Source organism: Thunnus albacares, chromosome 5 (genome assembly GCF_914725855.1).
Source record: "Thunnus albacares chromosome 5, fThuAlb1.1, whole genome shotgun sequence".
NCBI classification, from domain to species: Eukaryota; Metazoa; Chordata; class Actinopteri; order Scombriformes; family Scombridae; genus Thunnus; species Thunnus albacares.
Genome location: NC_058110.1, coordinates 22,423,384 through 22,442,965, shown reverse-complemented (window position 1 = coordinate 22,442,965; position 19,582 = coordinate 22,423,384). Strand labels below are relative to the sequence as shown.

At 42.2% G+C, this 19,582-nt stretch overlaps 1 protein-coding gene and 1 long non-coding RNA gene across 16 annotated transcripts in view; one reads left to right on the top strand and one right to left on the bottom strand.

Moving 5' to 3' along the window:
- Window positions 1–19,582, top strand: part of LOC122982450 — a 90,094-nt gene that overhangs the window by 20,259 nt on the left and 50,253 nt on the right. The gene's annotated exons all lie outside the window — the stretch shown is intronic.
- Window positions 781–19,582, bottom strand: part of LOC122982447 (membrane-associated guanylate kinase, WW and PDZ domain-containing protein 1-like) — a 98,577-nt gene continuing 79,775 nt past the window's right edge. For 8 of the 12 annotated variants that reach the window (XM_044351739.1, XM_044351741.1, XM_044351740.1 and 5 more), the window contains 11 exons: window positions 19,094–19,128; window positions 16,464–16,719; window positions 13,824–13,915; window positions 12,718–12,913; window positions 12,190–12,492; window positions 9,533–9,736; window positions 7,710–7,797; window positions 7,533–7,590; window positions 5,912–6,055; window positions 5,650–5,788; window positions 781–4,051 (listed from right to left, as the gene is read on the bottom strand). In XM_044351739.1, coding sequence (XP_044207674.1) covers window positions 2,946–4,051; window positions 5,650–5,788; window positions 5,912–6,055; window positions 7,533–7,590; window positions 7,710–7,797; window positions 9,533–9,736; window positions 12,190–12,492; window positions 12,718–12,913; window positions 13,824–13,915; window positions 16,464–16,719; window positions 19,094–19,128 — 2,621 coding nt within the window. In that variant the 3' untranslated portion in view covers window positions 781–2,945. Of the gene's footprint in view, window positions 4,052–4,890; window positions 4,983–5,649; window positions 5,789–5,911; window positions 6,056–7,532; window positions 7,591–7,709; window positions 7,798–9,532; window positions 9,737–12,189; window positions 12,493–12,717; window positions 12,914–13,823; window positions 13,916–16,463; window positions 16,720–19,093; window positions 19,129–19,582 lie in introns of all 12 variants that reach the window. The other 4 variants (XM_044351749.1, XM_044351750.1, XM_044351751.1 and 1 more) reach the window with 3 other exon arrangements.

Below are 19,582 nucleotides of genomic sequence, written 5' to 3'. Positions count from 1 at the left end.
ACACAGGTATGATACCATTTAACTTTTTATAAACACCACTGATATTATTAAAGTTCAGAAGAAACCTTTTTTTTTCTTTTCTCTTTTGAATCCCAATTATTTATATATTTATTGATTAGAGTAATCACTATATAATCTAAAACTATAACACCACAAACATGTTTAATTGGAAGTTATGAACCCAGTATAGACATTGTGAATGAATTCAAATAATGTTTAATAAAGTATATTTATCAGCACCTTAAACTGTAACCCAGCTCTATATAGTGTCATTTTATTATGCAATTATTATTTGAGATGAAAAAGTATATCAGTGGTATTATTAGTCTTATTACAACACTGGCTATAACTTTAAAACAAATGCAAAAATATGGATTGTGCTTTTGTTGTCTCACTGAGAATACCAGTGGAGTGAATGGAGTGAGGTAGTGTGTACTGCATGCACCATTATGTCTTGTGGAAATAAGATGAAATGCCTTTTTCTGTCAAAAAAGGCAATACAGTTGACAGCCCATGCTTCCAACTTCTTTCTTTTCCATTGTTCTATTTCCATGTTACTCTTGTGGATTGTGTGTGAACCAGTGTACAGTCACTGTTAAATGTAGTAAATATTTGTCGAGTGTCGATCTTCAATGAAAGGAAGTCTCTAAAGCTGCATATTAAAACGTAACGTGACCACGACTCCCACATCCGAGTGATTTGATCAAAAAAAGAGAGAACAAACTCAAAGGCCTCCCCAGAGACGTGAGTGAAAAACGGCTATGCAGAAATATGAAAGCCTTTTTGAATTTGTATGGAAAACTTTATTTGATAATAAAAATAGCATTCACAGACTTCTTTTGATAGCTACATATACATTGTAATCCATCTCAAGGAAAGAAGCTGGATAAATCCACATCTACTTGTACTTAGACTAATGTTATGTATAGCTTCATGGGTCAAATAAAGCTATGAACAATGTAGTATTTATATATGCATAGTTTTATAAAAAAGATTGGCCCATATACATGTACTGCTTTTATCAACACAGAGACAGCATTATGTCCGGAGCACATTGCAAGAAATAATGCTTGAAGAACACAGACTGCATACAAGTGCTTTATAATACAAAGGCAGGCTAACCATCGAGAGAGATTCAAACCATCAAACAGTTTCTGATTGACCAAATACAGTCTTTCATTCTAAAATGTCTTTACATACCTGATCCAGAGTAAATCAACATATTTCCCATAAATCATCAGGTCCATTTCAGAGATATAAACACAATATCACATTCCTCACTGCTGAGGTTTTCTCATAAATTTCTCTTTTGTACAAGAAAAAGGCAACATTTTATTCCTTGACAGGTTCCTAATAGTTACATTGGAAAAAATCTTTACAGGTGATGGCCAACAGGTTAACTTCTTAAACGTGTTTCTTTTCTTTTCTTTGTTTTTCTTCTTTTTTTGTTAAATACAGTACCATGGCGACAACAGTGATCAAACAATGCATTTGTTGTGGTTTTCCAATATATTTTTAGTTCTTTAATGAAACATAAAACAGAGAATACACACAAAACACATTATAAAGCAGCAGTCAGACTCCAGTGGCGTGACAGCATGGCTCAGCATGGCAGATTGGTCATCTCCTGTACCGGGACTCTCCATATGTTACCAACACAACAAACCACACTTTGTGTCTGGACCCAAGAGGTGGTTAGTGCGCAAATGTGGCTATCATTATCAACAATTACCGTGGGATTACAGTGCATGTTCCTTATGGATTATTCTCACTCAGATCTATTGGATAAAGTGGTTAAACTACACTTTAATTTACACATGCATCTTGCACAGGGATCATTTACACATTTGTTTGTTTTAAATTTATTTAGTTTTTTTTTTTTTGTTTTTTTTTTTGGCATATCTGAAAATCATATTTTATGGCAGCTTCAAGCTGGTATTCTGGCATAAAGCAGAGTCATCGAAAGTAGGAAATTGAAATTTTGATGCGCAACAAAGTTGGATAATTCATTTTACGCAACAGAGAATCTACCAGAACAGTTTTGTAGTTGAAAGTTAGTCAAGTTCCTTCCCTGCTACATCAGTAGGAACAAAGGATCAGAGTATTCAAGTATTTAACTTTTATAATCCTACTCACACCACCATTTCCAATTTTCACATCAGATTTTTTTTTTCTTAATTTTGGGAGTTTGGGTGTATTTAGCAAAGGAGGGTGAGCTGCCACACATTTCAAAGATGCAACACAAACAAGGGTAGAGCATGCTTTCCCAAGTACAGTGTGTACTTCTACCATGGTCCTTAAAGATTTAATGAAGCTTGCTCAAAATATGTGCCAAATTAAAAATAAATAGTGAGCAAATGCAAAAAAAAAGTCATATATTATTTATATAATTTTCACTCTAGTTTTACACTAGATCTTAAATTTAGATTTTTTGCCTGAAGTCAAACGTGATTTTCACAGTTCTTGTGAACCATCAGTGTCTTGTGCTATAGTTTGTTCAGTAAAGCAATTCAGGAATGGAAAAGACATCGAAAAACAAGATTAAAACAAGCTTAGTAGTTAGAAGTTACCACAACTGGAAGCATGTTTCATACCTCTGAGGGAACATACTATTTAGAGTCAGCAATGCCTACAAAAAGCAATATCACTGATTTCATATGCAGGCACATACAATACCTTTACTATAGTACAACAACCTCAGTTATGTTCAAAATAACTATAACAATGACAAAACAACCAGTATGAACTGATAGAGGGATTGTACTCCTGCTGTTTTATGAATCTCGGGATGGGATCACAAGTAGTTAAGTCAATCAAATCAAACAAATAAACCAGTTGACCAAATAAAGCACAAGAGTTAGTATCCTCAGAAGTCCAATTCCAGTGTATGGTACATAGTTTGCACATATAGAGGAGAGAGTGGCGAGGGGGATCTCTGCTCTGCTCTAGATGCTGAGGTCTTTGGGGCTTTCTTTGTACAGCCTTCTCTTGGGCTCAGGGAGCTGGTTTGGGCTGCGGCCTACTGCGTTATTGTTATGGCCTGTGTTGTTGTAGGCAGCATTGTTGTGTGCAGCGTTGTTCTTCATCATGCTATAGTAGTCCTTTAGTCTGGGTGCTGCTGCATAGTTCAGCTCGTCCCGGCTGTAGTTGCTATCAGGGGAAGAGTCCCGCTCCACTCTGTATCGTCTGTCCGGTGTCCCGTTCATCCGATATTGCTCCTCCCTCCTCTCTGAGGAAGAGTCTCTCAGGAGGTTGCCGTTCTTCGGGGCTCTATCATATGTACGGCCCCTGGAAAGAGACAAGGAATCTCCGTTGTTGTTGGTGCGCTCGGGGGTTGTGGCCTCCCTGACTCGCCCAGCCATCTGCGAGTCCTTGAGGAGCCTCCGCTCGTAAAATTTGCGTTCAGGGGTGACAGCGAGGAACCCTCCATCGTCATACTCCCTCTCAGGTGTACGGTCCCGATGCGCTCGCTCTGCCCTGCGGTCCATCGACTTGGCCCGCCGACGATCAGGGGAGGAGGTGCGCTTTCGGGTTGGTGAGCGGTCAAGGGAGCCTCGGCGCTGCAGACGAAACCTCTCGTCCAAAGTAGAACTGCTGTTTGAGAGCTCTCGCCCCCTTAGTTTCTCTGCAGCTGCAGCCTTCTTCCCTGAGCTGTCTTTCCTCAGAGTCTTTAGGAGTTTAGAGATACCGCTCTCCGACTCGGACTTCTTGACTTTGCGGCCTCGGCTCTTCTTGTTGCCACTGCTACTGCTGTTACTGTTGTCTGGAGACTGCTGTCTGGGGGTACTTTGACTGTGATTGTTATTCCAGGTGTGATGATGGTGGGGGTTAAATTGCCGGCCTTGGTAGTCCATCTGATCTGACACAGCCCTGTCCCAGTTCCTGTCCCTGTCTCGGCCACGCGCAGACTCCTCCTGGCGTGATGGTTTGTGAAGGTCTGGTGGATAACTGGACTCCAATGAGGTGTGATATCGGCTGTTGGGTGGCAGCGTTCTCACTTCCGGAGTGTTTTGTGCCCCGGGTGTGGGAGGGTTCCCGTCACTGCTGCCGTCTGGAGGAGAGGAGAAAAGAGGAGAGGCTAGACTGGAAATACCTTTTGTAAGAAGCATTAGATTGAAGAATATTTTTTACAAAGTATGTCAGTAACATGACATTTATTGTGTTTAGCAAACATGACTTTCCATGTTGTCCATGTGGGCTCTTGCATTGACATGACAGAAAGTCAATGCAGTGGTTTTATGGAAATCATGCATGCACGTACACTGTCATATCCTGTATATATCCCCAGAAACAATCAGCTATGGATAATTTAAACTGATGTTTTACACATATACATATAAATTACATTGAAGTGATAAATCACTTCAACATGTTTTCTCTATGGGGCTGCAGTTTGAAACACAAGGTGATGTCAGCAACAACAGCAGGTGCAACACATCGGCACGTGTAGGGCAGGGGTTATCAATGACACAGCAGGCACCTAAGAAATCATTCAAAACAAAATGTTGAACAACTCAATGTGCATCATTGGGAAGAACAAACCAAAAGCGAAAAACAAAAACAAGAGTGTGTTTGGCTGCAAGTCTGCCAAATTAGAGACGGGTTGCTATGGCAGCAGCGTGTGACGAGCAGTGGCATTAAATTAGTCCCAGTAAAAATATCTAGTCTGACTGGGTGAGGGAGAGGGTTTGTACGTGTACAGATTCACAGGAGTAAAGTTTAATTCAGGCATGACAAGACTTAAAGCATGTAGACCATGTAAACACACCGGCACATAAACACACACAAAGTGGGATTCAGGTAGGGATGAGCTGGAAGGAGGGGTGGATCAAATTTGAAAGTAAAAAGATGGCAGGGAGAGTGGATTGGGACAGACTTTTGGCTACAAACCGTGGTCTGATTTTGGCCCATTAGGTAGAAACAGGGCTCTCCCATCTTGTCATTCCTCATTGTACCAACAGCGAGATGAGGAGCCATCATCGCTGGAGAGAGGAGGAAGAGCCCAGCAACAAGAGACAATCAGAGAGAAAGGAAGAGGAATAGAGAGGAGAAAACAAATAGAACAGACAAGAGGCTGTTTTACAGTGCATCTTAATAGAGAGAAGAAGGGGTTTGTTGTGAAAGACAAGAAAATATTACACTTTATACAGTATCAAACAACCATCTGAGAGGGAAGAAAAATGTATCAGAAAATTAAACCCCAGATAAACCAGAAGATAATGCTGAGAAATACAACAATATGACTCAGAGAGTGAGAGGAATAATCCATCAGCAGAGCATACAGCTCTTGGGAGGGAATATTACTTCAGCTATAAAACATCGGTGCTACAGATCTTATAAGGTATAAATCACTGAACAAGCTTCTGTGGCAACCATTTCTTCATTAATCAATAATATCTGACAGCCCAATCTTGTGCTGAAACCACGACAAGTCATTTTAAATCAACAGATCAGAAAGTGTCTTCCTGTGAAATGTTAATTATTTACAGTTATAACGTTCATGAAAATTAGTTTAAAACAGTTTTCCTCTGTGATGTACTAAGCAGATACATTATGAAGCTTTTTTTCTGGTTTGCGGTACATACAGCTGGAACAAAATATAGTTTCAATTCTGGCATTAGCAGTGTAATTTACATTAAGTTTGCCTACCATATTCAGGTACAGATCCATCCCCCCGTTTGAGGACGAGTCGCGCCCTCCGACCACCATTCTTGATCAGTTCAATGGCACGTGAATGCTTCATGTTCTTTGTGCTCTCACCATTAATCTCCAGGATTTCATCTCCCACCTAAAACAGAGCAGACATGACATTGTTATGGCTAGCTAATGATAATATTTTATTATAGTGTAAAAAAAAAAGGAAATTGGAAGTAGAATAGAGGAGGTGAACTGAAGAAAAATAGTTTCATACCCTCATCTTGCCATTTCTAACAGCAGCCCCATCCTCTGCTAGTCTCAACACATAAAGGTCCATGTTGTACTCCCGTCCGCCTCTCAGGCTGAAACCAAAACCTTTACTGTCACGCTCGAGGTCCACAGAGTAGAACTCCGCATCCTATGAGAGAGAAAAGAGAGACCCCAGAGGAGTGAGAAATCACAGAATCAGAAGGTGAGTCCAAACTTCAGAGCTTATCAAGCAATGTCCCACAAAAACTCACAAAGATGTCAATGACAGTAAAATACCCTGGAATGTATGAATAATTAATGCAGTGTAATCCTGTGATCACTAAACAAGGGCACAACAAGGGCTGGACCCAAACTCGCTATACTCATCAAAAGCTCTCTCCCAACAGAAGTATGGTCTCCAACAAAATCATGATCTGTGGTACTTACAGGACCAAAGCTTTATTCAATTCAAAGCACTGAGTGATTTCATAGATTGAATGTTTACTTCAAGATAGTGATAGTATCTAAGACTTACTGTATATATAACAGATACAATCTAGGATATTACAGTGATTTGAGGACATCCCTAATAAAACATAGGATTAATCAGAATTATGACTTTGTGTTTGTAACAAGAAGATATTAATTGGAGGTAGGATGCTACTAAAGCCTGACAGATAGCTGATACCAATATTGACATTTGATAGTTAAAAAGAAACAAATAATTATATACTGGCAGATATTAATATTCTTTACACGACCCATAACATAAATAAAACAAAATAATAATAAAAAATTTATAAGGTTCCTCTAAATTAGTGTTGTTTTTCTAACAATTGCAACCAAGAAATGGGCAGGATGTTTTACCGTTGAAAAATAAATTTGTCACTACTCTCTTGTGGATAAATTATAGAATGGTGACACTGTTTCAAATCATATCTTTGGCATTTCTATACAGCAATTTCTTGTCATTTATCAACTGACATAGACGCCAATACTAGTGCGATGAGCTTATACCGGCTGATTCATTGGTTAAGCTCCGGACGCTACAACAACTCGATTAATCTTTACCTTCCAGCGTACTACCAAGTCATTACAGTATGTTAAAACTGTCATCAAAGAATACTGTTCAACATGCTGACACACCCTGACATGCTGCACAAACACATATATTGCTGAATTGGTTTGGTAAGATACTGTCTGTCTTATAACACTGGACATCTTTCTATAAACACACTAGTCAAATACTTAGAGAAGATCATAACAATGAAACTTAGTTTTTGAAGGGAAATATATAGGACCTTAGTGTTAGAATATGTCATATTTGTTGATGTATGGCTTTTATCTTTCTCCAGGTGAACACTGATTGTCACTCTCAGTTTAAATGGGACTTAACTTATCTGTATCTGTTATTATACTTTCCCACACAGTAGTGTTGTACAACGGATGTTAAGTGTCCATGTGGCTGTTATTTTTGTGTTTAAGTGAACATGTACCATTATTTAAAAAAAGGCTTTATATAGATTTATGATTAGTGACTTTCCTCCGTTTATTGCTGTAATTTGTATTATGTGACAGAGGGTAACTGATTAATTAATGGAAACCCAGACGATTTTTAACTGTGGAGTGAAAACATCGGTTCTTACCTGTGTTTGGGTTTGTATGGGTGGTGGAGGTGGAGCTCCTTTAGACTTTGAGTTATTCCTTTTAAAAAAAAAAAAGAAGAAATCCATATGAATACACATTGTGCTGTATTTAAGAATATCTTCTAGAAAGACAGTTGCATTTATAAATATTTAAAAAACGGATGCATTATCACCCACCGGGACTCTGTAGACTGTTGAGGCGTGTGTGTGGTAGTGATAGTAGCTATCTTCTCAGCATTGGTGAGCAGGGAAGCATTGGAAGAATCTTGAGAGAAAAATAAAATAAAAAAAGAAACAAATTAAAATCAAGTGACTGCTTTTGTTAAACGCATTTGCCCATAGCTATGTTTTCAAAAGACACTCTGGAGAACAAAATGTTACTGTCCAGAAGAGTCCCCTGAACCGCCCACAGGCTACTCTATTCAACCTGATGCTAACTGCCTGTGATGTTGTCATTTGCCATCTGCTCATGGACAACACTGGCCCCACTGCACGAAAGAAAAACAACAGTAAAGAAAAAAAAAAACCTTATGACTTGTTTCATTTGCTACTCCAGGAGGGAAAAGGACAAGGACAACTGTCTTTTCTGGCCTTTCTTAATTCCATAGCAAAAACACTGCAGTACATGTTAGTTTCCACTGACACTAGCAGGAATGCAGCTCTGTCTGTGTTTAGCAAGAACATCAGCCTGACTCATTTGTCTCTGGCTCCTTGCTCACTCTCCCCTCATTTCCAAAAAAAATACTGTATGACTTCCTCACGGCCACCTCTCTGTCTTTCTGACTGCAACCACACACGTCTTGCATGGTATTTGTAAATGAGAGTAAAGTGGATTAATAAAATCCGTCATTCCCGCATTACAAGGCCATACCATTTTCTTTTTTACGAGGAAACCTTGTATAGTGCATGTTGAAGCACAAGCTTGTGAGTTACTGAATGTGTGTGTGGGAGTTTGTTCCCACCTTTCTCACCTCCAGTTTTCATTAAGCTTTATTTTACTTTACATTGCATTATATTACTTACATCACTATTGAACAATACTATATTACTATTATTATTATTGTGCTTATTTACAAGTATAATTATATGCCATATCATAGTATTCTTTTATTTCTATTATATATACTACATAGTATTATATTATTACTGTATAGTATATGTATTTTTATACTGCACATATATGTGACATTATATACTCTATTATGGTATTTTAATTCTGTATCTATACCTTTATACTCATATTTTTATATAGCTCGTTGCACGACTGGACTTTTTTTCCCTGCAAATATTTGCACAATTCATTTATATAGTCTAAGGTATTATAATGTATTATATGTAGCTTTTTATGTCACCTCTATTGTCACCTCTATAATTTCTTTAATCACTTATTCTATTTTTATTCATTTAAATTTAAGGATTTCTTTATCAGGTTTCTTACCTCAACTTGTCTCTGTGCTGTTGTAATATGTGAATTTTCCTTCAGGGATCAATGAAGTCTTATTTATTTGCGTAGGGTTTTACAGCAGTGTTTTCACTGGTTGACCAGTGACAAGTACCCTTGTTATGACACTCAACATATTTTACCCAAAATGTGGAGTTTTGGGTCGCAAACTGCTTGTGCTGCAATATTATGCAGTTCGATTTCCTTTTCTAAACTAAGCTGAAGAGAATAACACCAACAGGAAGCATTTAATTAAATGTGAGCATGGTGTTTTTAATCCTTTCAAACTATTGCAAATGGAAAGAAAATAAACAAAGAGCAGAGAGAGCTTGAAGGACATCGAGGAATTGTTGAAATGCTACTGTAGTTTCTGGGGGCAACTTCACCTTACTCCTACTCAGTGAGTCACTCTCTGAGATACCAGGGTTCACACCCTGATGAAGAGTGCTCTTGCCAGTGAAGAGCAGCGGTGCCCTTTCCTTCCCACCATATCCATGAATAAGTCACATCATGCTACATTATGAAACAGCCATGTGAGGCTAGAAGCCAAAAGTCTTACCATCACCCGGGATGATCCTGAGCGAGACTGTGTTCCCGGCTTCCTTGATCAGGTTGACTATGTCAGAATGGGACTTATTGGTGATGGAGCAGCCGTTAACAGCCAATATTCTGTCCCCGACTTTCAGCTTCCCGCAGCGATCCGCTGGGCTGCCCTCGATGATGCGTCCTATTTTGTGGGGCATGGCCACGCAAGCATTTCCAGCTTTGTTTGTTTGCATGTATAAGTTGTGTGTTAGAGTTAGTGTGTGGTGATGATTTGTTTGATCGTGTTAGTTGTATTGATTTAGATTGTATAAAAAAGGAGAAGACAGAAAAAAATGGAGAAAGAGAGGAAAAGAAATATTAATTATCCAAATCACCACATCAGCATGTTGCAATCAGTACACATGCAACATACCACATGCCACATAAAGGAGGAGAAAAACTGTATAATGTCCACAAAAAAAAAAAAAAAGAATGGGCCCGGGGTCATCTGACCCCATCGTTTGACATGTTACTCAATGCACTGTGAATCATATGCCACTGGTCAGAACCCACAGTGACCAATGCTTGACAGCCTATCAATACACTGGTCAAAGTATCATGACTGTCCCCTCCTCCTACACCTCCCTGCCAGAGATCAATAATCAATCTTTGCTGCAGTGTAAGACATTCGAGTAATTGAGCTGTGGGATCCTGACCGCCTCAGAAAATGATAAGGATTCCTAAAGAGGGAGGGACACCGAGGTGAGATGTGCAGCCTGCAGCTTATATATGACACTAGTTATATGGTCAGTGCAAACACTGCAAGAAATACAATCTGCACCTGAGTGACAGTGTTCAAAACTGTACATCTTGTTAACACAGAAGGTCCGAACAGACCCTGGGGATCTCCAGTTCTCCTCACCCTCCCTCCACCTCACTCCCTTTATCTCCGCTCCTCCCTACACTCCCCCTTCCATCCAGGATTTTTTTTTTTTTTTTGCATATTTATTACATCTTACCTCGCAGCTGCCCTCCCTCTGTCTTGATTGAAAAGTGCACTTGTATCCTGTCACTCTATCCAAATAATGAGATATGGGACATTACAGGGTGCGGCAGGTACCCAGGATTTAATACTCAATCTGCTAAGCACAACACCCACCCCAGGTCACAGGAGGAAGGGACGAGAGGGGGATGGGCCCTGCTGGACTGGTGGACTGGAGCAAAACGGTTTATGTATCCATGATGTATGGGAGGTTGAATCAGCTGAAACGGCTTTGTTCTCATGACTGACAAACATCTGGTGCTCCTGGAAGAATCCTCTGAGCCAAGTCTGTTTTTTTCGTTGGGTTTTTTTTTTTTTTTTTTTAGTAATACACACTCCTCTGTCAGATTTCAGCTCATGACCCATGTGGTTGGAATCCATTAGGAGAAACGAGCGCAGGATGCTACAGTACGATCTCAGCTCAGCACATGAAAGCACAAAGTCCATTCATCTCATCCTCCCAAGAGGAATAGTGACAGAGCAGAACGGGGGGGGGGGGGAGCGCAGTGAGGAAGTGGCAAAAACAGGAACCTCAAAAGACACGAAGACGTTTAGACAAGGTTGTTGACTAGCACTAGCACTGGTGTCACTATAAATAATACATGCATTCTTGCATTGCATTTTGCAGAATAACACCATTAACCCAAGGGATCAATGAAATTTTCCCTGGCCAGTCAGTGTAGCTAACATCTCATCCATTCTTGTGTTTCGCCTGTGACACACCACAGTACATCATCATAATGGCTAACTATACAAGAGACCTTGGCATGACATTGGTGTTGGAAATTCATCACTCTGAGGTTAATACCAAATTTGTTCGAGGAGAACATCTACAATTGCTCATCAATGCCTGAGCAACTCTGATACACACAATTCTGCTGTTTTGCTGCGATACGTAAATGGTATAGACAGCTATGGACTGCACTGAGTAGACTTCAATTACATGCTGAATGAATTGGTGAGGGCAGCTGTGAGGCATGAATCTGTGATGACGGTGTTTGTGATAAAGCTGTTGCCGGCCTGATCCTGAGGGAATGAGCGCTGCACATAAAGAGATTTCTTTATCCTTAAGCTCATGATAGTAGGTTTGTGACCTCGGCCCGTCTGTGGCATTAAGCGCGCTCCTGTCAAACGCCACTCCCCTGCTATTCATGAAGTGGGGGAAACTCAGTGAGGAGTAACTGCAGAAATATTGTTATCCTGCCAGGAGATGGCGTTAGTCATTTCAGTTAGTACTCTTTTCTGGAGGTATGCATAGAAGATCGGGGCTGTTTTTAATATCAAAACAGGTATAGTGTAAAATTGTTTTCAGAAAAGTATTACTGTCAGTGCCATGTAGTAACATTTGAAGAATTTAGCTTTGAGACCAAAACGTTGCTCTGTTTTGAAGTCATTTGTGAATGCTGCTCACAGTCAGAGAGCAAATTAATCAGAGAAAAATAATGATCGTCAGAAAAACTCTCCTCACATAACTTGCACCGACACAGATTACTAATGCCTAAACAATCAAACTGTTGAGGCAGATTAAAGTCTAAATTGAACCATGTTATCCTCTGAAGTGAAAGTGAGTCAGCCTGTAGTAAACATGTCACGCCGAATTCAAGTCTGTGTCAATCTCAACTAGCTCCAGCTCGGGCTGCATCACTTACCAAAGGTGGTGCCGGCATCAGGCCTGGAAACAGACGACACAATGACAAAACCAAAGCCTTCGTTCTCTCTACGTTGGATCTCCACGTCGTATGGCTGCAGGGAGGCAGGCACCACCGCACTCCCGCTGCCTCCTCCGCCGCCGCTGCCGATGCCGCTGGTGGATCCGCTGCCGGAGCTGACGGTGTTGAGAGAGTTCTGGCTGCCCTGGGGGGTCCGCTTGCCCTCCGTCAGGCTGGGTGCCTGCGTGCTGCTGTGGTGGGAGGAGGCCGGCGATGGGGGAATGTCGCCTTCCCCTTTTGAAACTGGGGATGAGGGGGAAGAGAACAGACTGGTTAGACAAGTTTTACTTTACAACGTGCATTTCCTCAACTTCTCATCCAAGCACTCATGTCAGGAACCTTGATGAGGTTGAAGATGGCCTGCCAAAGAAGAACAAGCAGTGTGCATCGTTTATATAACATGCATGTGATGATACATGACACATGTACAAATATCCGTGCACAAGTTTTATGTAAAGAGCTCATCACCTCCGTATCCGGGTGTCTTGCGTCTGACAGTGAGGTTGACATGGCCCTGTTTGGCGGCCTGCTGCATCAGCTGCACCACCAGCTGGTGGGACTTGCCCACCACCGCCGTGCCGTCCACACAGATGAGCTCATCCCCCGACCGCAGGCGCCCATCCTCATCTGCAGCCCCATACTTCACTATGTGTCCTATGTAGATCTGTAAAAGGCAAGCACACACAATGCATGATGTAATGGATTACAGATTTGCGTTCAATTGTGCTTTAATTTAATGTATCATATGTCAACACGGGGACATGAATACAGGAGCTTCATAATAATTATACTGCAGCTTATTAAGAGTCATTAAACTGTCGGAAATTAAACCATCAGCCAAGAGAGAACATGATGAGTCAGTGTGACTTATCTCCTCCTGATTTTAAATTAAACTGTTAAACAGAGCAGCGTTTCAGAGTGTACTGTTGCATTAGCTACTTCAAGGTATTTGTGGCTGACGTTCAGAGAAACAAAGAAGGCCAACGCAGCCTATTGGGGCCATGGAGAAGCTGGTGTGCTTAAGGCGTTGTGTGGGAGTGTACACACAGCTTTGACAGAAAAGCGCACAACTACCATGCAGCATCTTTGGCACAAACAAGTACTAACTCCTGTGGGGTAGACCTGAAGCCTGCTGCCATTTTATTTCCCTCTCTTCCTCAATATCTGCCTTCCACTCTCCCTCTTGCCCCCTTCTTTGAAGACAAATATATGGCGCACAACCAGAGAGATTGTGGGTAAGGGCTTTGCCTCTCTTAACAAGCTGTCTATACGATCCTCCAGAGAACAACAGCTCCAGTTAGAAACAGAGTGATGTGTTAGGACTCTCTGCTACTCCGGTTTAAAGGCAGACTAAACAGAAAAGTGGGAGGAAAATAAAAGACAAAAAACAAAACAGAAAGTAAGAACCTCTTATAAAACCAGGAAGGATACTAAGAAAAGGACAGAACAACTTATCAGCAATAGTGTGAATGATGTGTGAAAGTGTGTGGGTGTACACTTCTGTTAACTTTTCATCTATGGTGATTTTGTTGTGATAAGCTATTGATGAGATTCAAAGGTGGAAGGATACTTACAGGCTCCCCAGGCTCGTTTCCTCCCAGGATACGGAAGCCGAAGCCTGTGTCCTTCCGCCAAAGGAAAATGTCCTGCTCCTGGCAATCTGGCACTGAAATACACAAAAGGAAGAATGAGAGGACTCCAAATCCGCCTGCAGGCTCCTCTCAGCGTTGACTGATTATCATCTATGTAGGCTAATCACTGAATACTTGTTGCTTTAATTGACATGTTATGACCCATTTTGTCTAATTATCACCAATCTACATCCAGTTGTGTAACTGCTGATCAATAAGGTGTTTTGTTTTCCGATTAGAGTCAGATTGAGAACAGGCAGGATCGACAGCTGCTCCGTCCCTCGCCTCAGCCCTGCCTCGTTGAGCAGATTGTTCTCGCATGTAGACCACAAACTAGGCTGCAATGTCCCATGCTGTGACCCCGTTGTGCTCTCAGAACCCGCATTATGAAAAGTCACACGATAGCGATCCCTATTATTAACCTGCATTTATAACTTAACCTTTCTAGCTTCTTTCTCCCCCGTGTGTCTCCTGCATTCCATCACGCACACACAACTCCCAACGCATTTGCATCTCGCCGGGGATGGAGCAGACTGTGGAGGAGGACACAGGCAATTTGGCGTCAGTCTGTTCAGCCCACAGGGCCAGTCCACACAGGAGGCACAGGCCATTTCTTCTCGCACCGCCTGCTGTCTACACGGCTGCCACGCAAGGCCAGTAGTGAACCCATTAGCTCCAGCTCTCCGGTTCCCCCTCCCGATAACTTGCTCAGTGTGAATTAAACTGCTGCGGTTTGTAATTAACCCTCCAATGACCCATGTGTATAGAGTAGCGATCAAAGCTCAATGTAAACTAACAGTAAACGGTTCGGGCGTGTGCCACATCAAGCGGACAGGTGACATAGAGCATTGAGGGGAGCAAAATTCCCAAATGCTCACCTTTCAGTCCCGTCACACTGAAATATTGCTCTCCTTGCGCACTCAGTGGATGCGTGGATGCACCCACTCACAAATTCAAGAGTGCGCGCTTGGATGTGACAGCATGCACATGAATACATATGAAAACACAGACAGAATCTGGGCCTCTTTGTCATTCTTTGTCTGTGTCTCTTTCTTGTTTCATTGTGTCTCCCCTCCTCCCCATCTGACTCAAAAAGGGGCTGCAGCTCCTTCAGGGGTTATCAAACAGATATACCAATCAGCCGCAGCTTAAAGCAGCCCTCTCAGGGCCCAGTTAATATTTAATCAGCAGCAGTCCTAGATTCTACAGGCAGCCATGATTATCAACCAACACTGCAATGCATAGCGTGAACGCGGCCTCAACAATCACAAATGTGCGACAAGCTAACACAACAGACCTGCCTCTGCCATCACCCCTATACAATCAGCACAGAGATGTATTTTACAGCATACACACACATATTCTCTGTTTTAAATATCAACATCAAGTACAGGAGGTCTGAGAGATGTAATTCAGCCAGAACAGGCAGGTGACCCGTTATTTGGAGGATCCATCCTGTTTTTCCTCAAAGGCTCTTCTATTTATGAACAGAAAATAAGTGGTTTGACACCCTCACAGTGTTTCCTCATGAATAATGCAAGAATAAGCCGTAACTGAAAATGATATTGAGGAGTCTTACAGAGAGGCTGCCGACATTCTGGTGCTCCAGTTTTGGATTTCGGATACCCTGTTGTGACCAGAGACTAAAACAGGCCGTGAGACAAGCTGTTTGGCTGCTGATACTGTAAATGTGGTCAGTTTTTAAACGATGTGCAGTAAAGTACACAGGCACATGTTCCTCTCTGTCTTCTTGTACTTATAAGCTTACTTCAGTAGAGAGGAAGGCAACAACAGGGTGTGTACAGCTGACACACACATACCAGCACACCACTCATCAGTGAGCACTTGTGTGTTTCAAGGACACTTCCCTCTTGGAGGCACCTTTTGTCACAGGATCAGTTGTGACTCAGTAAGCACACAATAGTTTAGCAAACACACAAAAAGGCACCAACAGACACACATACACACAGATGTGCCTTGTGGTGATCACGCTGACTACTCAGCTGTGATTCTTGTACCCTGTGTGACATCTCCACAATTGAAGAAATACATTTGCAAACGCACTCTAAGCAAAGCAATCAGAGATGTATTTTCGGGGCGTCTTTTCTCATTTTCAAAAAGGCCTGACCATCCAATCAGTGGATATTATAGTTTTCATAAGTTGTGTTGAATCACATTTTGCCTGACCTCCATGTATAATCCCAAAATCATTCATTAGACCTTTTATATAGCACCTAGGTAAAAGTGATTTCACAAAATGCTTAATTGAAAAACAGGAAATAAGAATAATATGGAATAGAATAGACAAAATCAAGGAAAAGTGTGATATGTTAGCTATAAAGCATCAGGTCTTTTGGCAGGTCATTTCATAGTTAAGAGCTTTCTTTTTCTTTTCTTTTTTTTTTTTTTTAGCTTTTATCTGTCTAAACCATCCCTCAAATGTCTCTTGCCAGAGGTTACATTCTTATAGAGGGTTAAAAGGTCTGTAATAGTGCTGGAGGATAAACCTCGCTGACTGTTTAAACTCTAAAATCAGCAAAACCTTGAAATTCCTAAAAGAAGTCAGGACTGAATTCTACTCACGTCGGCTCTCGTACATGCTCCTGGACTGTGCCCAGATCTTAAAGGGGTCTGGCTTCTTCTGGAGGGTGAGGGTGCCATCTGCAGGGTCCTGAGGGGGCAGGCCTGGCAGAGGCTGGGTGGGGGCAGCAGGAGTGGGCGCCACAGCCTCACTGGGCATGACAGAGGGTGGGTGGCTGGGAGAATCGGTGTGGGTGCTGCGATGGCTGCACACACTGTGCTGGGAGCTGCTCTGGCTGTCTTTCCTCTCTAACTGGTGCTGGATGGACAAAACAGAAAGAGAGAGAAAGAGAGGTGTATGTGTGTGAGGGACGGCGGTGGAAATAAGCGGAAGATGGAGGTAGAGGGTAGAGAGAGGGGAAAAAAAGTGAGAGTGATAAGTGAGTCAGTGATAAGGGTGAGATAGAGGGGAAAAGAGATGTGAGAAAAGTGTTGATGGAGGACAAAGAGATAGAAAAACATTCAAGGTCATCTTTTTTAGACATTGCAGTAGAACATCTTTCACTAAAACGTCTGCTGGAGTGTGAGGAAAAACGACTTGGTTTCCATGGTTGCAAGACAAAGACACTTTGAAATGTGAGGGAATCTTACTGAACAAAGATATTGCTTTTTATAAATCCCATGATTCTCTGTTTAGTGCATCGAAAACAGAATCAAGGATGGTTTCAGTTGCAACAGGAATGTGTAAAATCTGGCATGAAAGCAAATTGTAAAATTCAAACAGCTGAGAAGAATTCTGGCAGGTAGGAGAGAAGTATTGTGAGTATTACATTGCCAGTTATTTGAAGATATTTAAAAGTATCTGCGGTTTTGACAATGAAGTAAGAAACTGTTTAACAATTAAAATATTCACTGTTAATCTCCTGCTTATCTTCTTTTTACAGTCTGTGACTGTGCTGCTTGGCACCTTATAGTTTTCTATAAGCTGAGTGTTTCTTTGTATTATGATTCTGCAAACAGAAAATGTAAATATTACCGCCTTATTATTTGCAGACTGTGTATGATTGCACATTACAAACACTTCACAGCTCTATGAAAAACGAGCCATACTGAGAAAATGCAATTACCGGCTGTAAAAAAGCACAAATTTGACAACTGAATCATATTTTATCTGATATGAATAATAAACCAGGGCATGAAGCGACTGAGAAGTCCTGGCACAGTCCTCCAGTTTCTCACTCATCACACTGTACGAGATGAAGGGTCAAATATTCCAGTAATGCTTCTTAATGAGGACAACAGCCGTACGAAATTGACTTCTCATTTGATCACTGGGGACTCGCTTAATGGGTTGAGACAGCGCAGTCTCTCTTTCATATGGGAGTTTACTCTAAGCATCTATTTAGATTCTGAACTGGAGGCAAAATGGTTGTTCTGCGCTGACATGAAGTCACATGCAGCATGACATTTCACTGACATAACACAGAGGGGGGAAAACTGGCTTTTTCCTCAGCGGAAAGCTAATCCAAAGTGACAGCCAGGCAGGGCCACTATTGGTCTCACTCGACCCCCTTACAGCGCCCACTCCTCTTCCAGCCCCTGTGACCATGTGACCTGAATAGGTAACGCCCATAGCTTTGACTGATAGCACTGCAAACTAATCCTAATCCTAATATCCAGCTCACTGAGGGGAGGGTTTTTAATGTCGATCAAGAGACATGGGATGAGGTTTTCTTCCATTCAAGTGGTGGGAATTGAACCCACTGCTGACCTTGCACGAGCCTGTCCGGAGGAAACGTCCTTCTACTATAACTCAACGGCTCTCCGGGGTGAATTAGGGTGACAGTAATTTAAAGCTGCACTGGCATTTCTTCTGAGCCTGTATTGATTTTTTTATCAGGTTGAGATGAGTCGTAAAAATGAGGAGGCGTTTGCTCTTTAAACTCCTGAGTAACTGCACTGTCCTCAGAGAGACCCTCGTGCTGACAGAACGCTCACAGAACTGGTCTTTCTCCCTCTCTCTCCCCCATCCACTTTTATCTGTCACTACTGTAACTACGAGCCACGTTGCAATCTGTTGCAATCTCTCCTCCAGCTTCCCTCTCCTTTTGCTTCCTGCTCCCTCCATTGTCATTGCCCCCTTCTTCCATGTCTGTTAGCCTCAGTGCGTCTTCTGTACCTGTGGGCTATCACAGTGATTCACTGCTTTGGGACAAATCATCTCCACACTGGTGTTCCCCCTCCCTCACCCGCATCCCTTTCTCCTATCTTTGCTCCATGCCTTTCTCCCATCTTCCCTCAGCTGTGGCTGTCTGCCCTCCCTAACAGCTGGTCACTGTTACACTTTTCTACCCAGGCTATGCTTAATCAGTCACAGGATGGCAGCGTGGCAGGAGTGGAGTGAAAGAGAGAGGAAATAACACACAGAAATGACAACACAGAGGCAACAAAAGCAAGAGAAAGAAAACAATAAAAGAGAGAAGCAAAAGTCAAAGTGGCAGATTGAGGGGAAAAAAGTAAAGAGTAATGGTGGCAGCAGGATAAAGAACAAAAAAGAGAAGCTTTGGATGTAGAGCAGAAGAGCAAGAGTTTGATATCATATCTCTGTGTCTTTTGTTCTTTAAATAGCGCTCCTTTCACTCAGTAGAGTGAACATGCACACACACAAAAGAGCTGAAGATTGTGATACTCACCACCAGCTTTGGACTCCTCTTGGCTGGCACCACTCCTGCAAAGCATCGGCAGAGAGACAGAGAGAGCATTAATGACCTGTGGTGCTCGTCCCTCGTACCCTCTGATCAAAAACTCCCCAGGACAAGCGAATGGACCCCGGGTTCCTGCTGCAGAGCTCTCTCTCCTCTTCCTCCTCCTCTCTGTTGCTTTCTCTCTCTGAGCAACACACTGCGCCTAGGCTTCTCGCTAATCTAAGTGATCTCCTCCCCCTGTGCTGTATCCCGCTCCACTCAGCGTTCTCACCCGCGCTATTAGAAGGGGAGCTACTGATCTATCTGCATTAGACAGGTCAACTGATGCTGCAGCAGCCCCAGACTGCTGGTCCCAGCTACAGGTCTCCACAACCAGCCCTCAGATACCCCCCACCCCTGCTCCCCCCCTCTCTCCAGCCTGCTCGCCAGCTGTCTCCAACACGGACGCTACAGTGAGCTCTCCAACAGAATCTCAAC